At 39.6% G+C, this 19,038-nt stretch overlaps 1 protein-coding gene across 1 annotated transcript in view; it reads left to right on the plus strand.

Annotated features, from left to right (window-relative positions):
- The first annotated feature begins 552 nt into the window (after positions 1 to 552).
- SEC23IP (SEC23 interacting protein) overlaps positions 553 to 19,038 on the plus strand; it is a 38,715-nt gene continuing 20,229 nt past the window's right edge. Inside the window, exons 1-10 of the mRNA XM_068961324.1 lie at positions 553 to 751; positions 5,153 to 5,685; positions 7,825 to 8,047; positions 9,037 to 9,230; positions 12,070 to 12,159; positions 14,528 to 14,648; positions 15,244 to 15,333; positions 16,195 to 16,336; positions 17,758 to 17,966; positions 18,529 to 18,647. Of these exons, the coding sequence (XP_068817425.1) occupies positions 589 to 751; positions 5,153 to 5,685; positions 7,825 to 8,047; positions 9,037 to 9,230; positions 12,070 to 12,159; positions 14,528 to 14,648; positions 15,244 to 15,333; positions 16,195 to 16,336; positions 17,758 to 17,966; positions 18,529 to 18,647 (1,884 nt within the window). The 5' untranslated portion in view covers positions 553 to 588. The remainder of the gene's footprint in view (positions 752 to 5,152; positions 5,686 to 7,824; positions 8,048 to 9,036; positions 9,231 to 12,069; positions 12,160 to 14,527; positions 14,649 to 15,243; positions 15,334 to 16,194; positions 16,337 to 17,757; positions 17,967 to 18,528; positions 18,648 to 19,038) is intronic.

The raw sequence follows: 19,038 nt of genomic DNA on the forward strand, positions 1-19,038 counted from the left end.
CTGTAAGTTTTACCATTTCAGTTTCTGGACCAATGACAAGAATTCAGTTCAGTGCATAAAGTGTGGATGGGTAAGATGCGGTTATTTGGTAAGAGCCGGTGAGTTGGTCTATATCTTGGCCACAAATGGCCCACACACCTCTAGTCCTCCTTTGGTCTGCTGCTAGCAATCTGTTACCTACACGTGCGGGCTTTCGCACTTCCTCAAAATCTTACCTAGTTAAACGCTCCTGTGGGTACTTTATGGAAGCACAGAGCGCCCCCCGCAACCCGGGATTTGCAGTGTCGATTCGTACTTTTATTCACAAACAGCAGCACCCCATCTCCCACGCTCCAGCCCCAGCCTCTCCGGCCCCGCCCAGGCAGTGGTCGAGGTTGTCACGTGCTAGGACCCGGGCGCGAGGTCGGCGCCGCCATGTTACTTTCTGGTGGCCCAGTTGGCGAAGGCAAAGGGAAGCTGAGCGGCCGCCCGGAGTTCCGGCCCTTGTGCGCAAGTGCGGAAGTGTGTTGGCTCCGACTGCGCTCAGTTTCCGGCCGGTGTTTCCGCACCGGCCGCCCGTAGACGTGTAACGGACGGTGGGCCGCAGCCATGGCCGAGAGGAAACCTGACGGTGGCGGTGGCACCGCCTCGGCCTCCTCGTCGGGCACTAACTTACTTTTCTCCTCCTCGGCCACGGAGCTCAGCTTCAATGTGCCCTTTATCCCAGTCACCCAAGCCGCCGCTGCCTCGGCCTCCCTGCTCTTGCCCGGAGGTAGTAAGGAGATGGAGATCCGGTTGGGCAAGTGTGGGCGGGGGGCGTGAGGTGAAGGGTCGGACCAGAGGTTTTCCTTTGCCTGGATCCTGCCCTCTGCTACCTTGTCGGGGCAGTTAGTGGCCAGGTTGGAGTAGCTTCGGGACTTTGGGGTCTTGGGGGCGGGGGCCAAGCTCTTCGTCAAAGGGACTGTTCAAGTGCTGGCCACTCCTGCACTGGCATTCCTCACGTTTTTGTTAAACAGAGCCAGGTGCTTGCAGGGAAGGGAGAATATATTAGTCCTCCCTCTCCTCGGGTACAGTAGACTGTCTCTTAGGATAGGCTCGTAATACTTGCAAAGCAGAGGTATAGAACACAGTCATCTTTCAGGGCCGTGCCTCATTTTCTGTTAGACGCTCTTGCTTGTTCTTAGGTACCACTCTTGTGTTCATCTTAGCACTTTGTACGTATCTTTATTAGTGTCTGCGGAGCTTGCGTTTTCATGATTATGCGGCATAACCCAGAGCTGGTGTTTAGGAGCACCGACAGTATTCCAACCCTAGCCTTGGCAGTAACTTTCTGTGTGATCTCAGGCATGTTACTTCACCTCTCTGTGCTTCGTTTTCCATACATGTACAGCCTCCCGGGGCTGTCATGAGAATTGAATTGATTTTTGTGAAGCACTGAATATAGCGTCTGGCACATCATGTTGCATAAACGTTTGTAAAGTTAGTGTGTCTGCCTGTTTATTTGGACTGTGAGCTGTGTGAAGTTCGCAGCTATGACTTATTTACCTTTTTATTTCTAGGATCTTGTTTAGTGCCCAGCACATAGCTCCTCAGGAAATAGTGAATATTTTTCTCTTGAATAATTTATTCTTATTTGGAGGACCAAGGAAAGTTTCATGGAGAGGTGAAAAAGGGCGAACCGGAGCAGTACAGGATGGTTCTCCTTCTCTGGTGTCACGTTTCTTCTTGGTGCTTACCACCTGACATGTCCACATCTTTGTTTATCTTGTCCCACTAGCGTGTAAGCTCCATGAGAGAGCAGAAGCTTATACCTAGAACACATCTTGGTATGCTCTAGGCAGATTGTTTTCTATAGAGACTTCAATGAATGAAAGGGTGGGAGTTAGGAATATGTTTGTCTTGTTTTGATCGTGTGGCTGAAAGGTTCCACATTGCCATTTTTGCTGGAGGACCAGCATGGCTGGAGCAGAATGCTTTTGGAGGTTGCAGGAATAAATATGGCTCTACATGGGATTCTCTTACCATCCTCTGCTTCACAAATGTTTGGTTCATGCCCGTGTTCCTTTATAATATTTTGTTTGTCACTGTCAGTAAATGGTTAACATCTTCATTGTCAAGAGCAGTGTAACTTAACGTGTCTTGAAAGCTATTGTTTCTTGGAGACGGTTTATTTTTTAATAAGAAAATTAGTTTTAGAACTAAAATTCTTTAACAAATATTTTTCTACCTTTAACAAAGATTTGATCATTAGAAGTCCATTCAGTGAATTTCCAGAGACAAAAGGAGAACCGGTTGCATTGGAAGCAGCAATGAATCAGTGTCAGTGAAAGAGGCATACAGGAAGCAGTTTCATTCACTCAGCAAACCTGGACTGAGCAGCTTGTTTGCCAGGCCCTGTTCCAGGCGTCAGAGAGACAGAGAGGAGCAGATAGCATTGTCCCCAGTGACTGCACACTTTTAAAGACACGCTGTTCCCAGCTGTGTAAGTAGTTGTGGTCCAGGTTTGTGATGGCTAGAAAGAGAGATTGATAGGCTGCTGTGAGAGCTGTGGCTGTCAGGCTGGCTGACCGGGGAGTGGACATCCCTTAGACCTTCAGAACTTTACAGAGGAGGTGGTTCTTGAGCTGAGTGTTGAAGGATACATAGAAATTAGGAAGTCTGGGGAGACAGGTATTTGTAAAAGTCTGGAGGCATGAGAGAAACCTGCAGATTTGGTGGGATTTTGAGGTAGGTGCTCATATTCTCTCTCCCCGCCAACTCTTTCCCTCTTGGCCAGTTCCCCACCTCACCCCCCCACCAGGTCCTTTTGACTAGAGTGAATGCAGGGGAGTGGCTCAAGTGGTTAGTGGGGGAACCAGGTCATGAAGGGCCTCATACAGCACATTAAGGAGTTCATAGTACATCCTGTGTGGTGTGCGGGTACCCTTAGCAGGTTCTAAAACAGGGCAGTGACATTAGAGATGCATTTCAGAAAGAAAGACTAGAGTTTTCTGAGGTTGTACCAGAGTAAAGCGGACTGTAGCAGAAGTGTCTAGTCTGGACGCCACTGTGAGTCAGGCAGGAGCGAGTGGCACTCTTGCCCTGGTCAGCCACTTAGGGTGTGAAGAGCAGGAAACAGAAGTAAGAGATTTTTACACCGTCAAATTGTTGGGACTTAGTGACTCACTGAGGGCCAGACTGTCCAGTGTACAAGCTCTTTATCTGTTCAATTTCAGCTCCAAGCTACAGCTCCACCTGGCATATAATAGATACTGTGTACTTACTTCTTTAATTGAAGATCTAAATGATTAAATGGAAGCGAGGGAGGAGTCTCAGGAGGTTTCTGGTTTTCATGTCTGGATGGATGTTGGTAGACATCTGTTGAGGTAGTGAGATTGTAAAAGGAGCCCGTGAAGGGGAACAGTTAAGATGATGGTCGAGGTTTACTCAGCTTCATCTGTATGTATCTGAACCTGCCAAGAGTACTGAGGAAGCAGCTGGGAAATGGGTTCTGGGACACATACGATCAGTCTCAGTTTGGGACAGAGTTGGGAGTGTCACAAGTATACAGGTGCTTATTAAAGATACAGGTCTTGATGCCAAAGGTGTCCACACGTAATTAGAAAGTGCCCCTGAGGTGAGACTGGCAGCTTGTTGAGATCAGTATTTTGTTTGTAAATGATGCTAATCAGAGAAAAGTTTCTTGTATCAGATTGATCCCAGGTTGCTTTAAAGGATGAAGGACACCACAGAGGTTTTCCCCCTGCTTTCAGATGTTGAGAGATGAACTGAAGTCTGAGTCCAGGTGAAGTTCATGGGAATGGAGAGAGAGGATAGAAACTGGAAATGTATCAGAGAAGTAGAATGATAAAAGCAGAAATGGGTCCTTGCTCAGGAAGTGATATTTTAATTACGAAGAAACAGTTCAGAGGGGTATTTTGAATAGTGGAGTACCTCAGTTAAATTGATGTGTGAAATATATCTGGGAGCAGCCTAACAGCTGAAGGCCACATTCAGCAGCAAAGGTCAAGAAGGAGCTCAGAGCTTGAAAGGTCACACTTTGGCAGGTTTCAAGGACAGGGACCACAGCCTGCCTGTGTGCTGGGAAGGGGTCCACCGTTCCGATCTGCTCTGTGCCTCCAGTGGTGGGAGATTAGAGAGATTTGAAGATAAAGGGTTGAGATGGGAGAAAGAAAAGATTAGGAAGAGAAAGGTGATGTTCCAAGCTAAGGACTCATAAGAGTTTCTAAGGAAAACTAGACGACTTTTTAGGCCGTGTAGAAGGAAAATATTATTTTACAACTTGGTAGCGAAAGAGAGAATAAAATAATATAATTTGGTGCCAGAATACCAGCAGTGAAGATCAAGTTTGGCAAAGGGAAGTGAGGAGACCTACCCTTTGTTAGAAATGACTTTTTTTTTTAGTGATTGTCATTCTCTAATGACGATTACCTGGTTGTGATACTGTGTGGTTTTAGGGATGGTAGTGAATGGTTGACCTACTTTGCCTCGGGAATGCCAGCACCTCGTGTTCACTTGTATAATGAGTGCTTTGTAGGTTAGAGCCCTGACACACCTTTTCTTGTCAACAGAGTTAATATCTGTACTTTAGCTTCTTGTTGTTACTGTATAAATAAAGTTCTGTGTATTTGGGTAGTGGAATAATGTTTGAATTGTTTCTTACTGGGAAAAAAAATCATTCAAAATAACATCTAAAACTAGTAGGTACAAATTTTGTTTCCATTTTTTGAAAAATTCTCCTGTATACAAATATGGGCTTCCCTGGTGGCTCAGATGGTAAAGAATCTGCAGAAAGGCAGGAAACCAGGGTTATATGCAAATATGTCTACATAATTTATACATGTCTACCAAATAAATAGTACGTAACTATTTCTGTTTATTTTGAGAGTATGGAAAGGTATGTATCAACATATTAAAGGCATTAACAGTGCTTGTCTCTGGGAGGTGAGCTTACGAATGAGTGCAAGGGTTCCCTCCTTTTGTTGTTTCTTACTGCTATTTTCTAGTTTTTCATTTCAAAGAAAAAAGAAAAGTTTTTCATTATTGTCTTTAAGGCAGAAATGTAAGTTTGAACAACAAAATCAGAGGTATAATTGCTAGACTTGCCATATAGCATCTTGTCCACAGAGTGACAGCATCCCTTTAAACCACATGCCCTCCTGTTCCCTTGCAGAGGATTCCACCGATGTGGGTGAGGAGGACAGCTTCCTTGGGCAGACTTCTGCTCACACATCTACCCCAGAGACATTTAGTTACTTCTCTCAGGTATCAAGCAGTAGTGATCCTTTTGGGAATATTGGACAGTCCCCGTTAACAACTGCAGCAGCATCAGCTGGACAATCAGCCTACTCCAAGCCCCCAACGGCTCTGCCTTTTACAACTGGATCCCAAGATGTGTCGAATGCATTTTCATCATCCATTTCGAAGGCGCAATATGGTGCTCCACCTGCTTCACAAATGGGAATAAATCCTTACCTGCCTTCTCAGCCTAGTAATCTCCCTCCTTCGAATTTTGGGAGCCCACCACAAGGAACGCCCCAACAAGGATACAATCCGTATCGCCACACGGCCGTAAGCAGCAGGGCTAATCCTTACATCGCACCACCGCAGCTGCAGCAGTGCCAGACGCCAGCTCATCCCTCCCATCCTCCGCCCTCCGCACCCCTCGTTCAGATGTACCAGGTGCCTCCAGGATCTTTGCCGCCGGTATGAAGACATGCTTTATATCTTTATATCATTCACTGTAATTCTAATCCCTCTCATTTTTACCTGTGATTTGATGACAAACTATTTTCAGACGGTTTTTTTTTTTATAAGCTATATGTTTTGAAGTAAACAATCTTTTAAAAGCTCATTAAATGGTTCATGTCTTAGGTTATATTTTTCTATTTATGGAGGTAATAATTTATTTTAATGCATTAACTGTATGCCAGTATTACCAGATTTAATGTAAGATACCAATAACAAATGTCATCTGGAGATATGTGAGAGTTGAAGCAACTATTATCAGCTTCTCTTTTTTAAATTCTACTGTCCGATCAAAACGCTCAATTGCTGGGACTAAAATTGATTACTCCAATAATTTATTTAGATTTATAAAGTTTGAATCTAGACAGACTATCTCAGACAGATGATGGAATAACTTTTGCCTTGGGTAAATTTTATGAAATTCCTTTATGCTTCCCCTGTCCCCCCCCCCGCCCCCCCCAATTATTCAGCTGACTTCCAAAGGGAAGTGAATTGAATCAGAAAAAGGGAAATGATTGAAAGGAAGAGTTAAGAACCCAGTGTGGCAGGGATAGTGGTACTCTAGGCAGTGGTGATAGAGAATGGGCTCCATTTTACCATCTAATCTAAATCATACCAGTATACAGACTCTTGGTAACTGTGGATTTCAGCAGATTGGTAGCATGTAATGTAAGTATACTTGTTTGCTGGTGAAGTTTTGAAGAGTTCTGATTAAAAATGTTTAAATAATTTTAAGTAAACCATTGCAAAAATAAAAAATAGAACAAAGAACACCCCAGTACTCTAACCCAGGTTCCCTGTCATGAGCATTTGTTCTCTCCTTCGTGAACACGCACACTGACATGTGTGGGAGAGTCTTCTCCCCCATTCCTTTCTCTTGCTGTATATTGGCAGTTTTTTGGGGAAACATTTGCAGATCAGTTACATACATTATAGGGCTTCCCGGGTGGCTCAGCTGGGAAGAATCCACCTGCAGTGCAGGAGACCTGGGTTTGATTCCTGGGTTGGGAAGATCCCCTGGAGAAGGGAACAGCTACCCACTCCAGTATACTGGCCTGGAGAATTCCATGGACTGTGTAGTCCATTGGGTCGCAAAGAGCTGTATACAACTGAGCAACTTTCACTTTCACTTACATACATTATGATTCTTTACTCCTAGATACTTTAGTGTGTATTAATATTTCCTAAGAATAAGAATATTCTTTTGCTTGACCACAGTAGTCAACCTCAGTAAATTTAACATTGGTGGAGTATTTTGAAATCATTTTTTAAATAAAATTTAAAAAAATTGTATTCTGCTTTTAAAAGTATTTTTACTGCACAGGATTTGAGAAATGACTGATAGCCAAATGAGTAAAAATTGCCACGAGAAAACCTTGTTTTTAGTTTTTATGTCTGTCTTATCTTTTTTCTAGATAAACATAGTTTTTCCTTGACAAGCATTATATATGTTTTTTATGTCCACATAGTTTAGATGTTAAGATTTTTTTCTAAAACATTTTTAATCTTTCTAGAGAATTCCAGTATATGAGTAAAAGATGATTTTTTAAAGTCAGGTTTCTGGTAGGTCTTTGAATTGTATCCAGTGATTGTCTGTTATAAATCCTTGTAGGTAAATTTTTACAGTTAGGTCTTTAGGATGAATTCTTAGAAATGGAATAGGTAGGTCAAGGAATATGCATTATTTTTTATTTTATTTTATTTTTGGCCATGCCTCATGGCTTGTGGGATCTTGGTTCCCGAACCAGGGATGACTCTAGACCCTTAGCAGTGACAGCAGCAAGTCCTAGCCGCTGGACTGCCGCAGAATTCTCGAGGATGATGCGTGTCTTAGAGATGAAATAAATGACAGGAGGTGTACTGCTGGATTGATTGCTGTAAAGGTATTCGTTTACTTTGCCATCAGTGTGAGAAAGCCCTGTTCACTTTCCAGCTGGCATGGGGTTTTGTTACATTTTTTAAAAACTTTAAATTGCTCTGGAGCTTAGTTATTAAATAGCTGTCTAGAGAAATAATAAGAATAATTATTACTAATGTCAGTTTGGGTCTGCAGCATACACAGAATTGTTCCTTTGGTCCTGTCTTTTGTCCCCCCAGATCCCTCCTCCAGCGCAGGCAGGGTTGCCCCCTCCAGTCCAGCAGCAGGCACCTGGCAGACCTGCAGGACCCCCTGTGCAAGCGCCACCTCCTTTTCTACTTCAAAACCAGTATGAACCTGTCCAGCCCCACTGGTTTTACTGCAAGGAGATAGAATACAAACAACTATGGATGCCTTTCAGTGTTTTTGACTCTTTGAATCTTGAAGAAATCTATAATTCAGGTAAGTGTGGGTCTTGCATCATTTGTATCTGATTTGAGGAAGAGTGGAATGAGGAGTAAGTATCCATGGCCTCCTTTTCATGAATGTCATTTTCTTTAATCCTGTAGACCTCGCCAGCCTCTGTACCTTAAGGTGATGATACTTTTAATAATACACTGTATTCTTAAGTTCTGGGTTATTTGAGTAAGGTATTTGAAGACGTATTTTAATAAGTTTTTTTTTAAAGGTATTTTAAATCCAAGAAATAGAGTAGTTCATATAATCCAGGTGTCTGTTTTCTTATTTCCTTTATTTTTTTGTAGCTAGAGGGCAATGCGGGAGACCCGGGTTCAATCCCTGGGTTGGGAAGATCTCCTGGAGAAGGGAAAGGCTACCTACTCCAGTATTTTTGGCCTGGAGAATTCAATGGACTGTATAGCCCATGGGGTCACAGAGAGTCGGACATGACTAACTTTCACTTTCACTTCATATGGCATTTATAAAGCATTTTCTATGGAACTCTTGTTCCTTAAGATAAGAGTTTTAAAAATGCTATAACTACATCCATCTCTCTCTCTTTTTTTTTTCCTGGAGCAAGAACATCCATCTCTTGAGGTGGTGCACAGGAGTAGGAGGTTCACACTCTGAGAAGTTTCACTGTAGAAATAGGTTTTTCTGTTTATCCTGAAGATATTTCATCTTAGGACTTAAAAATCACCTATTCTTTAGAAGTATGTTAATGGAGAATTTGCTGGTTTGATACATAGAGAAAAAGCCTACCAGTTATTGGAATTATTTCATGATGCTTTTATATTTTACTCTGGTTATTTCTTCTCCACTTAAGAGAGTCATCATTTTGAGCAGCACAGATTAATCTTAAAATTCTGTTTTTGAATAGAAATGAGCTTTGTTTTTTGTCTTTAATGTTAGACAAGTCGCCATATTCGTTATTTATTACTTTTAGATCTACCTTGTAACTGTTCAGTTAAAATGTGGGCTTTGTTTCCTAGTTCAGCCAGACCCTGAGAGCGTGGTCCTTGGCACTGATGGAGGGCGCTACGACGTCTACCTCTATGACCGGATGCGGAAAGCCGTGTACTGGGACGAGGAGCCAGCCGAAGTGAGACGCTGTACTTGGTTCTACAAAGGTGACACAGACAGCAGATTCATTCCCTATACAGAGGAGTTCAGCGAGAAGCTAGAGGCACGTGGGCTTTGTTCCTTTATGCCTTTCTTTAAAACACATAGCCTCTATACATTGGAGCCTCATGTAACACCTCTCACAGGGGAGCGGACTTTATTTACAGGACACCTCATCTTGATCCGATGCACAGAGAAGACTACTTTTTAAGTAATGTCATCTTTTTTGAAGTGCTAATTGTGGTCTTGGTGTCTGAAGATACAGTGTTGTTTGGGGAACATTACAGATCTAATATAATAACATTGTATCAAACCTTCAAAAGAACTTAGGCTCCTGGATCTGCTGCTACTAATACATGCCAAGGGTATGGATGTTTTTCAAATTAACATTCAGTAAAAGCATTTATGAAAATAAACATAAGAATAGGAATAGATGTTGTCAGACTTTTTAACCGTCTTAAAACTGGTGGTTAATGTTGCTTTACGTAATAGTGTTAATTCATTGTTAAAATTTTCTTAATAATTGAGTATTTAAATATTTGAAATGTTAATTTATCTGCATACATGGGCATGATAAAGGACAGAAATGAAAAAGACCTAACAGAAGCAGAAGAGATTATGAAGAGGTGGCAGGAACATAGAGAAGAACTATACAAGAAAGATCTTGCTGACGTGGAGAACCACTATGGTGTGTTTACTCACCTAGAGCCACACATCGTGTAGTGTGAAGTCAAGTGGGCTTCAGGTTGCATTAGAAGTATAATTGACAGGCAGTGAACTATATGCATTTATGACATGTATATGATTCAAAAAGCTTGGGCATATCCATACACTTGTGAAACCACACCACAAACAAGTTAGTAAACCAGTCTGTTGTCCCTTTTTGCCTTTTCATACTATTCATGGGAATCTCCTGGCAAGAGTACTGGAATGGGTTGCTGTTCCCTCCTCCGGTGGGCCATGTTTTGTCAGAACTCTTCACTCTGACTCATCTGTCTTGGGTGACCTTGCATGGCATGCCTCACCGAATTATGCAAGCCCCTTTGCCAGGACAGGGCTGTGATCTGTGAAGGGGGTCCTTTAAGAAGAGGTGGCAGGAATACACAGAAGAACTGTACAAAAAAAGGTCTAATGACCTGGATAACTTATGATGGTGTGGTCACTCACCTAGAGCCGGACATCCTGAAGTGTGAAGTCAGGTAGGCCTTAGGAAGCATTACTATGAACAAGGCTGGTGGAGGTGATGGAATTTCAGCTGAGTTATTTGAAATTCAAAAAGGTAATGCTGTTTAAGTGCTGTGTCAAATATGTTAGCAAATTTGGAAAAGTGAACAGTGGCCACAGGACTGGAAAATGTCACTTCAGTCCCAAAGAAGGACAATGCCAAAGAATGCTCAAGCTGCCATACAATTCTCATTTTACATGCTAGTAAGGTTGTGCTCAAAATCCTTTAAGCTAGGCTTCAGTAGTATGTGGACTGAGAACTTTCAGATGTACAGGCCAGATATAGAAAAGGCAGAGGAACCAGAGATCAAATTGCCAACATTTGTTGGATCATGGAGAAAGCAAGGGAATTCTAGAAAAATATCTGCTTCTGCTAAAGCCTTTGACTGTGTGGATCATAGCAAACTGGAAAATCTTAAAGAAATGAGAATACCAGACCACCCTACCTGTCTCCTAAGAAACCTGTTTTTGGGTCAAGAAGCAATAGTTAGAACCAGATATAGAACAGTGGACTGGTTCAGAATTGGGAAAGGAGTACAACAAGGCTGTATATTGTCACCCTGCTTATTTAACTTATATACAGAGTACATTATGCTCAGTGCTGGGCTGGATGAAGCACGAACTGGAATCAAGATTGCTGGGAGAAACATCAACAGCCTCAGATATGCAGATGATACCACTTTAATGGCAGCAGAAAGTGAAGAACTAGAGTCTCTTGAAGAGGGTGAAAGAGGAGAGTGAAAAAGCTGGCTTAAAACTCAGCATTCAGTAAACTAAGATCATGGCATCTGGTCATATCACTTAATGGCAAATAGAAGGGGAAAAAGTGGAAGCAGTGGCAGATTTTATTTTCTTGGGTTCCAAAATCACTGTGGGTGGTGACTGTAGCTGTGAAATTAAAATACTGTTGCTTCTTGGAAGGAAAGCTATGACAGACCTAGGCAGTGTCTTAAAAAGCAGAGACATCACTGCCGACAAAGGGCTGTCTAGTCAAAGCTATGATTTTTCTAGTAGTCATATATGAATGTGAGAGTTGGACCATAAAGAAGGCTGAGCACTGAAGACTTGATGCTTTCAAATTGTGATGCTGGAGAAGACTCTTGAGAGTCCCTTGGACAGCAAGGAGATCAAACCAGTCAATCCTAAAGGAAATCAACCCTAAATATTCATTGGAAAGACTGATTCTGAAGCTTCAATACTTTGGCCACATGATGCGAAGTGCTGACACATTGGAAAAGATCCTGATGCTGGGAAAGATTAAAGGCAGAAGGAGAAGGGGAGGCAGAGGATGGGATGGTTCGATAGCATCACTGACTCAACTGACATGAATATGAGCAAATCTAGGAGATGGTGAAGGACAGGGCATCCTGGTGTGCTGCAGTCTAGGGCTGCGAAGAGTCAGATTAGCAACTGAACAACAATAACAAAGAAATTAATAGACAACTCTAAACTTTGGTTTTCACCTCTGTGTAATGGGGATAATGTTATTTAGGGCTGATTAAAAGCAGTTGATCAAATGAGGTACCATATGTAAAATGTTAAGTTTGATAACCACTTAGTAAATGAGATCTGCCATTATTGTTACTTTTATTACTATCATTGTTAATAATTTTCTTCCATACTTTCTCTTAATGTGACACAGATTTGTCTTACTGGATTGTACATTGTTTCCATTGTAGGCTGAATATAAGAAAGCTGTAACCACAAATCAGTGGCACCGAAGATTAGAGTTTCCAAGTGGAGAGACAATTGTTATGCACAATCCAAAGGTAGTGATATTAAGATATTAAAATGCTTAGGTTTTAAAAAATTATTATTTTGCTGAATGTGTTTGATAAGTGTTCATTTTTATTCTATAGTAGGGATATATTTATAACAAGTGCATTGCATGGATGATAGAAAAATAAATGAAATGTAAATTTCTCTCACTAAGTTTCTATTTGTGGTAGCACATTAGCTAAAGTTTAGTATGCATCATTGAAATTAAGCTTGACAAGTTTTTGTACTTGACCCAAGGTCAGCAGAATTTTCTGTGAAGGGTCCGAGAGTAAATATTTAAGGCTTTGTAGGCCATGTAGTCTCTGAAAGTGTATTGGTATTTAGGCAGTATGTAAACCAACGGGCATGGCTATTTTCAATAAAACAAACAATATTTCAATTAAAACAATATTTCAGTATTTTCATTTGCTTATAAAAATGAGTGGTAGGCCAGGTTTGATGTGTGGCAATAGTTTGCCTACCTTGCCCTTGAGAGTGGTTTGTTTAAACCTTTACAGTCAAAATACATTCTTTCTCTTTTATTGGGGGGAGGGAGAGTGATGTTAAACTATCATTTTACTTTTTTAACTGAAGCGTAGTTGCTTTATACAATATATTAGTTTCAGGTGTACGGCATTGTGACTCGGTAATTTTATAGATTATTATACTCCATTGGAAGTTGTTACAAGATAGTGTCTGTAATTCCTTGCGCTGTGCGATATATCCTTATAGCTTATCTATCTTGTATGTAGCAGATTGTGTCTCTTAATCCCCTACCTCTGTCTTGTGTTACTCCTTTCCCTCTCCCTAGTTGTTAAACTGCTTTGCTTTTTTTGTTTTTTTAAATCTATGAGTCTTTCTGTTTTCCTACATACATTAGTTTGTTTTCTTTTTTAGAGTCCACAGGTAAGTGACATAGTATTTGTCTTTTCTGACTTAATTTCACTACACGTTTTCTAGGTCCATCCATGTTGCTGGAGATGGAAGAATTTCATTCTTTTTTATGACTAATATTCCATTGTGTCTGTATATTTCTCTATATCTGTGTGTCTGTCCAACATCTTCTTTATCCACTTGTCTGTTGATGGACGCTTGGATTGCTTCCATATCTTGGCTGGTGTAATTAGAACTGTTGTGACCTTTTAAGTTTTTTGGTTTAAGTTTATTACTAGGTCTTTTATTTTTGAAGAGATTTTAAGCAGAATTTTTTCTTTTTCTTCCTCTTTTAGTTCATTATTAGTGTATAGAAAAGCAGCAGGGTTCTGTATATTAATTCTTGTATTCTGCCATTTTACTGAATTCACTTATCAGTTCTAATAGTTTTTTGGTAGAGACTTTAGGATTTTCTGTTTACAGTGTCATGTCATGTGCAAATAGTGATAGTTTTACTTCTTCCTTTCCAGTTTGGATGCCTTTTATTTCTTTTTCTAATCTGATTGCTGTGGCCAGACTTGCAATACTATGTTAAATAGAGGTGGCAGGAGTGGGCATCTTTGTCTTGTTTCCAGTTAGGAGGAAATACTATCAGCTTTTCACCACTGAGTATGATATTAGTGGTAGGTTTTTTCATAAATGGCCTTTGTTATGTTGAGATATGTTCTCTCTGTACCAACTTTGATGAGAGTTTTGTCAGGAATGGGTGTTGAATTTTGGTTGTTATTTCTCCTTTTTCATTTCTTACTTTGTTTAGTTGTGTCCTCTTCTTGGTAAACCTGCTTAACGGTTCATCAAATTTTGTTTCTTTTCCAAAAAACCAGCTCTTGGTTTCATTGCTCTTTCTTATTTTGGTCTCTGTTTTATTTATTTCCTCTCTCATCTTAATTAGTTCTTTCCTTTGCTGACTTTGGACTTCATTTTTTCTTCTTTTTCTGATTCCTTTAGATGGTAGATTAGGTTGTTTGAGATTTTTCCATATGACACTGGACTAAATTTAATACAGTTGATTTAACAGAATAGTGTATGTCTTCCTGAAAAGTGGTAGGTAAGTCCGTTTTTGACATTGAAATTGAATTTGCACTTTGTTATTTAGAGGATTTTGTGTTTATAAAACAGATTTCCTCTACTGCAGGTAACTTTTCTTTAATTTCTTACATGTAAACCTGAAAGTTTGTTATATTTTTAAATCAAGACAAACTACTTCTCATTTAGTTGTACTGTTTTTCAAAACAAGCATTGGAAATAATGGTATTGACTTACTTAATCTTAATGGTTACTGAACACCAGCAAGACTGCTAGAAAACTGATTTTGGAGGAGCAGTGTAAGTACTTGATTTATAAGCTATACTATAAAGTAGTTTATTGTGTATTGAAATAAATTAATTTATAGTGGAAATGGATTTGGTAGTGATCTCTGTCATAATCCTTTTCTGTATCTTGAAGGTTATTGTTCAGTTCCAACCTTCCTCAGTGCCTGATGAATGGGGGACGACACAAGATGGACAGACAAGGCCTAGGGTTGTAAAGCGTGGAATTGATGATAACCTTGATGAAATTCCTGATGGTGTGTATAATTTGTTTAGGATCAAGATCATTTTTAAACTTTTCTACTTTAAAATGATGAGAAAAGCAAACAGTTATTAGGATTACCTGCCATATTTGAATGAAATAATGAATGAAATGAAACAATGATTTATTCAGGTTAAATAATATGAATCAATCTATAATCTAAATGAAATAATTAGAGTAAAATAGTGGATTTAGCTTGAAAATGTTCATTATAGTGTGTATAAATCTAACAAAGAGAAGGATTTTTGAAAAAGATTGTAAGTTTTATATTGGCAGATTGCTTCTCCACATGGGGCTTAGTGCCCTGGGCAGTTCTGGAGAAATGACAAGGTTATGGAGCCTCTAGACGTACAAAACTGATGGTTGTCATTGGCTCATATCTTCTCTAGTGAGCTGCTTTCTCCACTCCTTGGTCTAGTTCACTGATTTATGCCAAGGTTGACTTTGAGCTTTGTTCATCTAATTTTGGCAAGTTTGTGATGACAAAAGGGATATTGAATATTGCTACTTGTTTAATAAAACCTAAACCAGTCTCCACCTTGTGTATGTTTGTATGTATGGATGTGTGCATGTCTGTCTGTCTTTTGCAGGGGAAATGCCTCAGGTTGACCATTTGGTGTTCATGGTCCATGGCATTGGACCTGTGTGTGACTTGCGCTTTAGAAGCATTATTGAATGTGGTAAGTGTTAGTCACTTTATTTCATGAAATGATTTGTAAACTATTAGAAGAACGTTAAGCCTTTATTTTAAAGTGTTTCCACCTGTATACTATTGGCTGATGTACTGTCAGAAGAGATTGAAATGATCACTGGGCAATACTAATTTGTACTTGTTTTGCTCTTATGACATTTGTAACTCGTAAAATCCTAGACTGTGAAGAATGAGCAGGGATCTTGGAAATAATTTAGCCCTTCTGACACCCTCTACCTGAACACTTTCAGCTACTAGGAACACCTACACGTTGAACTGATTTTTGGTGAATTAGTTGTGAGAAGTTGTTTAAAGGAACTATGAATTTGCCTGTTTTACATAAATAAAAAGCTATGAATTTTATTTTTTTTATTTGTAGTAATAGTTCATATTTATTGAATATTTGGAATGTGCCAAGAATCTTGCATGTTTTGTATCATTTAACCCTCATAATAACCTCTTGAGGTATAGGTGCTGTTACTGTCATCTTTACTGTTAGGTAAGGAACTGAGGCCCAGAGTATGAGTTAACTTCTCCTGTGTCTCAGTCTGGGAGGTTCTGGAACAGGTTAATTTGATTCCTGAGTCTACCCACAGTGCATTTCTGCCTGCCCGTAGTGGTAGTTGAGCTAATATTTTTCAGTCATTTATCTATTTCTGTAAAATAATGGAAGAACTTCTTAAAGATTGTTTTTTTTTCTTTTCTGAACTAAATTTTGTCATTTTTTTCCTTTGAAAAGTTAGTGTTACAAAAAATACTGATATAATTGAGGTGATGGCTGATTGCTTACCAAGGTAGCAAAATTTAATCAAGTACCTTTGTCTTCCCTGATTTTTTTTTTTTCTTTAAGTGGATGATTTTAGGGTGGTTTCTCTAAAATTGCTGCAGACACATTTCAAGAAATCTTTAGATGATCGGAAAGTAAGCAGAGTGGAGTTCCTTCCAGTTCACTGGCACAGTTCCTTGGGTGGAGATGCCACAGGTGTTGACAGGTTTGTGAGTTTTGATAACTTGGTTTTCAGATTAGTTAAGCTTAGATTCAAATTTTAAACTATCATATAAAGTAGTTTATTATGACTTCAACAAGTACACTAAAAAGCTTTGATTATATATTTGCTCTTATATATTATTAAATACTGTTAAGCTTATATGCTACTTTGTATGTGTGCATGCCTAATTATGTATGTATGTATGTATGTATGTATGTATGTGGTGTGTATATTTCTGTTGTAAATATTTAAGAGAGTCTAAGAAAGTTAAACTGGTTTTAAAATACTTACCTATAGCGTTTTTTTTCCCCTATGGTGTTTCAGACATGGGGCTGTCCTGTACATTGTAGCATGTTGAACAGTACCCTTGGCTTCTACCCTCCAGATGAGAGTAACACAACCTAACCTCTGATTTAACAACCAAAAATGTCTCTAGTTACTGCCAGAGGTGCCCTGGTGGCAGAGTTGCCCCTAGCTGAGAACCACTAGTTTAGATGATTGTTTCTCAGTGGAGACTCTTCTGGCAGGACAGTTGTCACGAAAGACTGATGTGTGTATTGTAGGCCATTTAATATCCTTAGTCTAAATGCCACTAACTGCCAGCAGCACTTACCAGGCACTGTGACAACTAAAAAGGCCTCCACTCATTTTTGATTGCTTCCAGTTGGGAACCACAGATTTAGGATGTATTTCTTTTTAGGGACACAGAGCTGATAACATACTTGGATTTTAGTGAATGTCATGATGTTTCAGGGCACATATTTTAATAAAACTAACCTATGAATATTTTATCATGTGAGGCCCTGTACAGAGGATGAGCTGGTTGGATGGCATCACTGACTCAGTGGACATGAGTTTGAGTAAACTCTTGGAGTTGGTGATGGACAGGGAGGCCTGGCATGTGGTAGTCCATGGGGTCTCAAAGAGTCGGACACAACTGAGCAACTGAACTGAACTGAGGCCCTGTTACGGGGCTGTTTTCTTTCTCTCTGGGTATTCCTAAAGTATGCTGTGCTGTGTCCTGAAATATGACCAACTCAAATCAGGAAAGATTTTCATTCTTTTAAACTCCTCTCTTAGTTTCTTGCCACATTCTCTGTTGTCCTTTGCCACCTACAATTGTTGTCAAGTATCCTGATTTCCAGTAAGTTGGAAGAAAAAGGTAGGCTTTCCTCTTTAAAAATGAAGTAAAGATCTTTGTTTTGGCCTTATTTTATATGATAACTTTAGAGAATCCACAAATTCACAGGATAGTTATAGACACAAGTTGATAACGTTTTTGGTTTATCTTGGTTTATTTACAATACCTCTGACTGAAATCAACTCATAATTAGTCTGTGAGTTTTTTTTTCTCAGTGTATTTTCAGGATTCATAAACTCATATTTAAGGTGGTTACTAAGTATACTTTTTTCTTTCTAAACAGGAATATTAAGAAAATCACTTTACCAAGTATTGGTCGATTTCGTCACTTTACCAATGAGACCTTGCTAGACATTTTATTTTACAACAGCCCCACCTACTGTCAGATGATTGTGGAGAAAGTGGGATTGGAGATAAACCGTCTGTATGCACTCTTCATGAGTCGGAACCCGGACTTCAAAGGCGGGGTCTCCGTTGCTGGCCATAGCTTAGGTGAAACTTTTAAATTTCCACATTGAAAGTACAGTTTTTGTTGAGTCATCACTGTTTTCATTGTGGGTGACATGGTTCGTTAGAGATCTAGAATTATAGATTTTCAGTTTTATAAAGGGTAGAAGTGAATGCTTTGAGTTTACATTCGGCCTTTTGCTATTCACCTTTCCTGTTGCCTAGGAATAACCATGGGGTCGCTAAGAGTCGAATGACTGAGCGACTTCCCTTTCACTTTTCACTTTCATGCACTGGAGAAGGAAATGGCAACCCACTCCAGTGTTCTTGCCTGGAGAATCCCAGGGACGGGGAGCCTGGTGGGCTGCTGTCTGTGGGGTCGCACAGAGTCGGACATGACTGAAGCGACTTAGCAGCAGCAGGACTGCTTTATATTTTAATTTATTCTGCTATTCAAGAATATTGATTATCAGATCTTGATGAGCATCTAACTTTACGTGACTTCCACTTGGGACTTTGAATAATAAGAGTAGGATAATTTAATTAATGTTATAGAAGCACCTAATACATTATAAAACAACAAAGCAAAATGCTTTTTTTTTTTAAGGCTCTTTAATATTGTTTGACATCCTGTCTAATCAAAAAGATTTGAACTTATCAAAGTCTCCTGTGCCTTTTGCTGTTGCTAATGGAGTTGTGAAGCAACCACATTTTCAGGAAAAGCAGGTATGGCCCACTAACATCTAGATTTAGAGTTTGAGCCAAAGAGCTTTTCAAAATCTGAACTGATTTTATATAACAAAACTCCTTGAGGTTTACAAGTATGATGGAACCACAGAGCTTGTTTGAGTTTCTTACTTGTCTTCCTTATGGATTATACATTTAAATGTGATAGAATGTTTATGATTTGTTTAAAAAATGTGAAGTAAATTATTATAAGGAAATGAGAGCATACAAATTTAGTACTTTCAGTAATTTTCTGAATATTCAAATTTGGAATAACTACTAAAACTTATGATTTATGTATGGGACAAAATTAAGATTTTTCCATAGATCAGAAGATGTTTTATGGGAGTTTTTCTGAACTTTGTAATGTTCTCCCAACTTTTTTTTAAAA

Source organism: Capricornis sumatraensis, chromosome 23 (genome assembly GCF_032405125.1).
Source record: "Capricornis sumatraensis isolate serow.1 chromosome 23, serow.2, whole genome shotgun sequence".
In the NCBI taxonomy this organism is placed as follows: domain Eukaryota; kingdom Metazoa; phylum Chordata; class Mammalia; order Artiodactyla; family Bovidae; genus Capricornis; species Capricornis sumatraensis.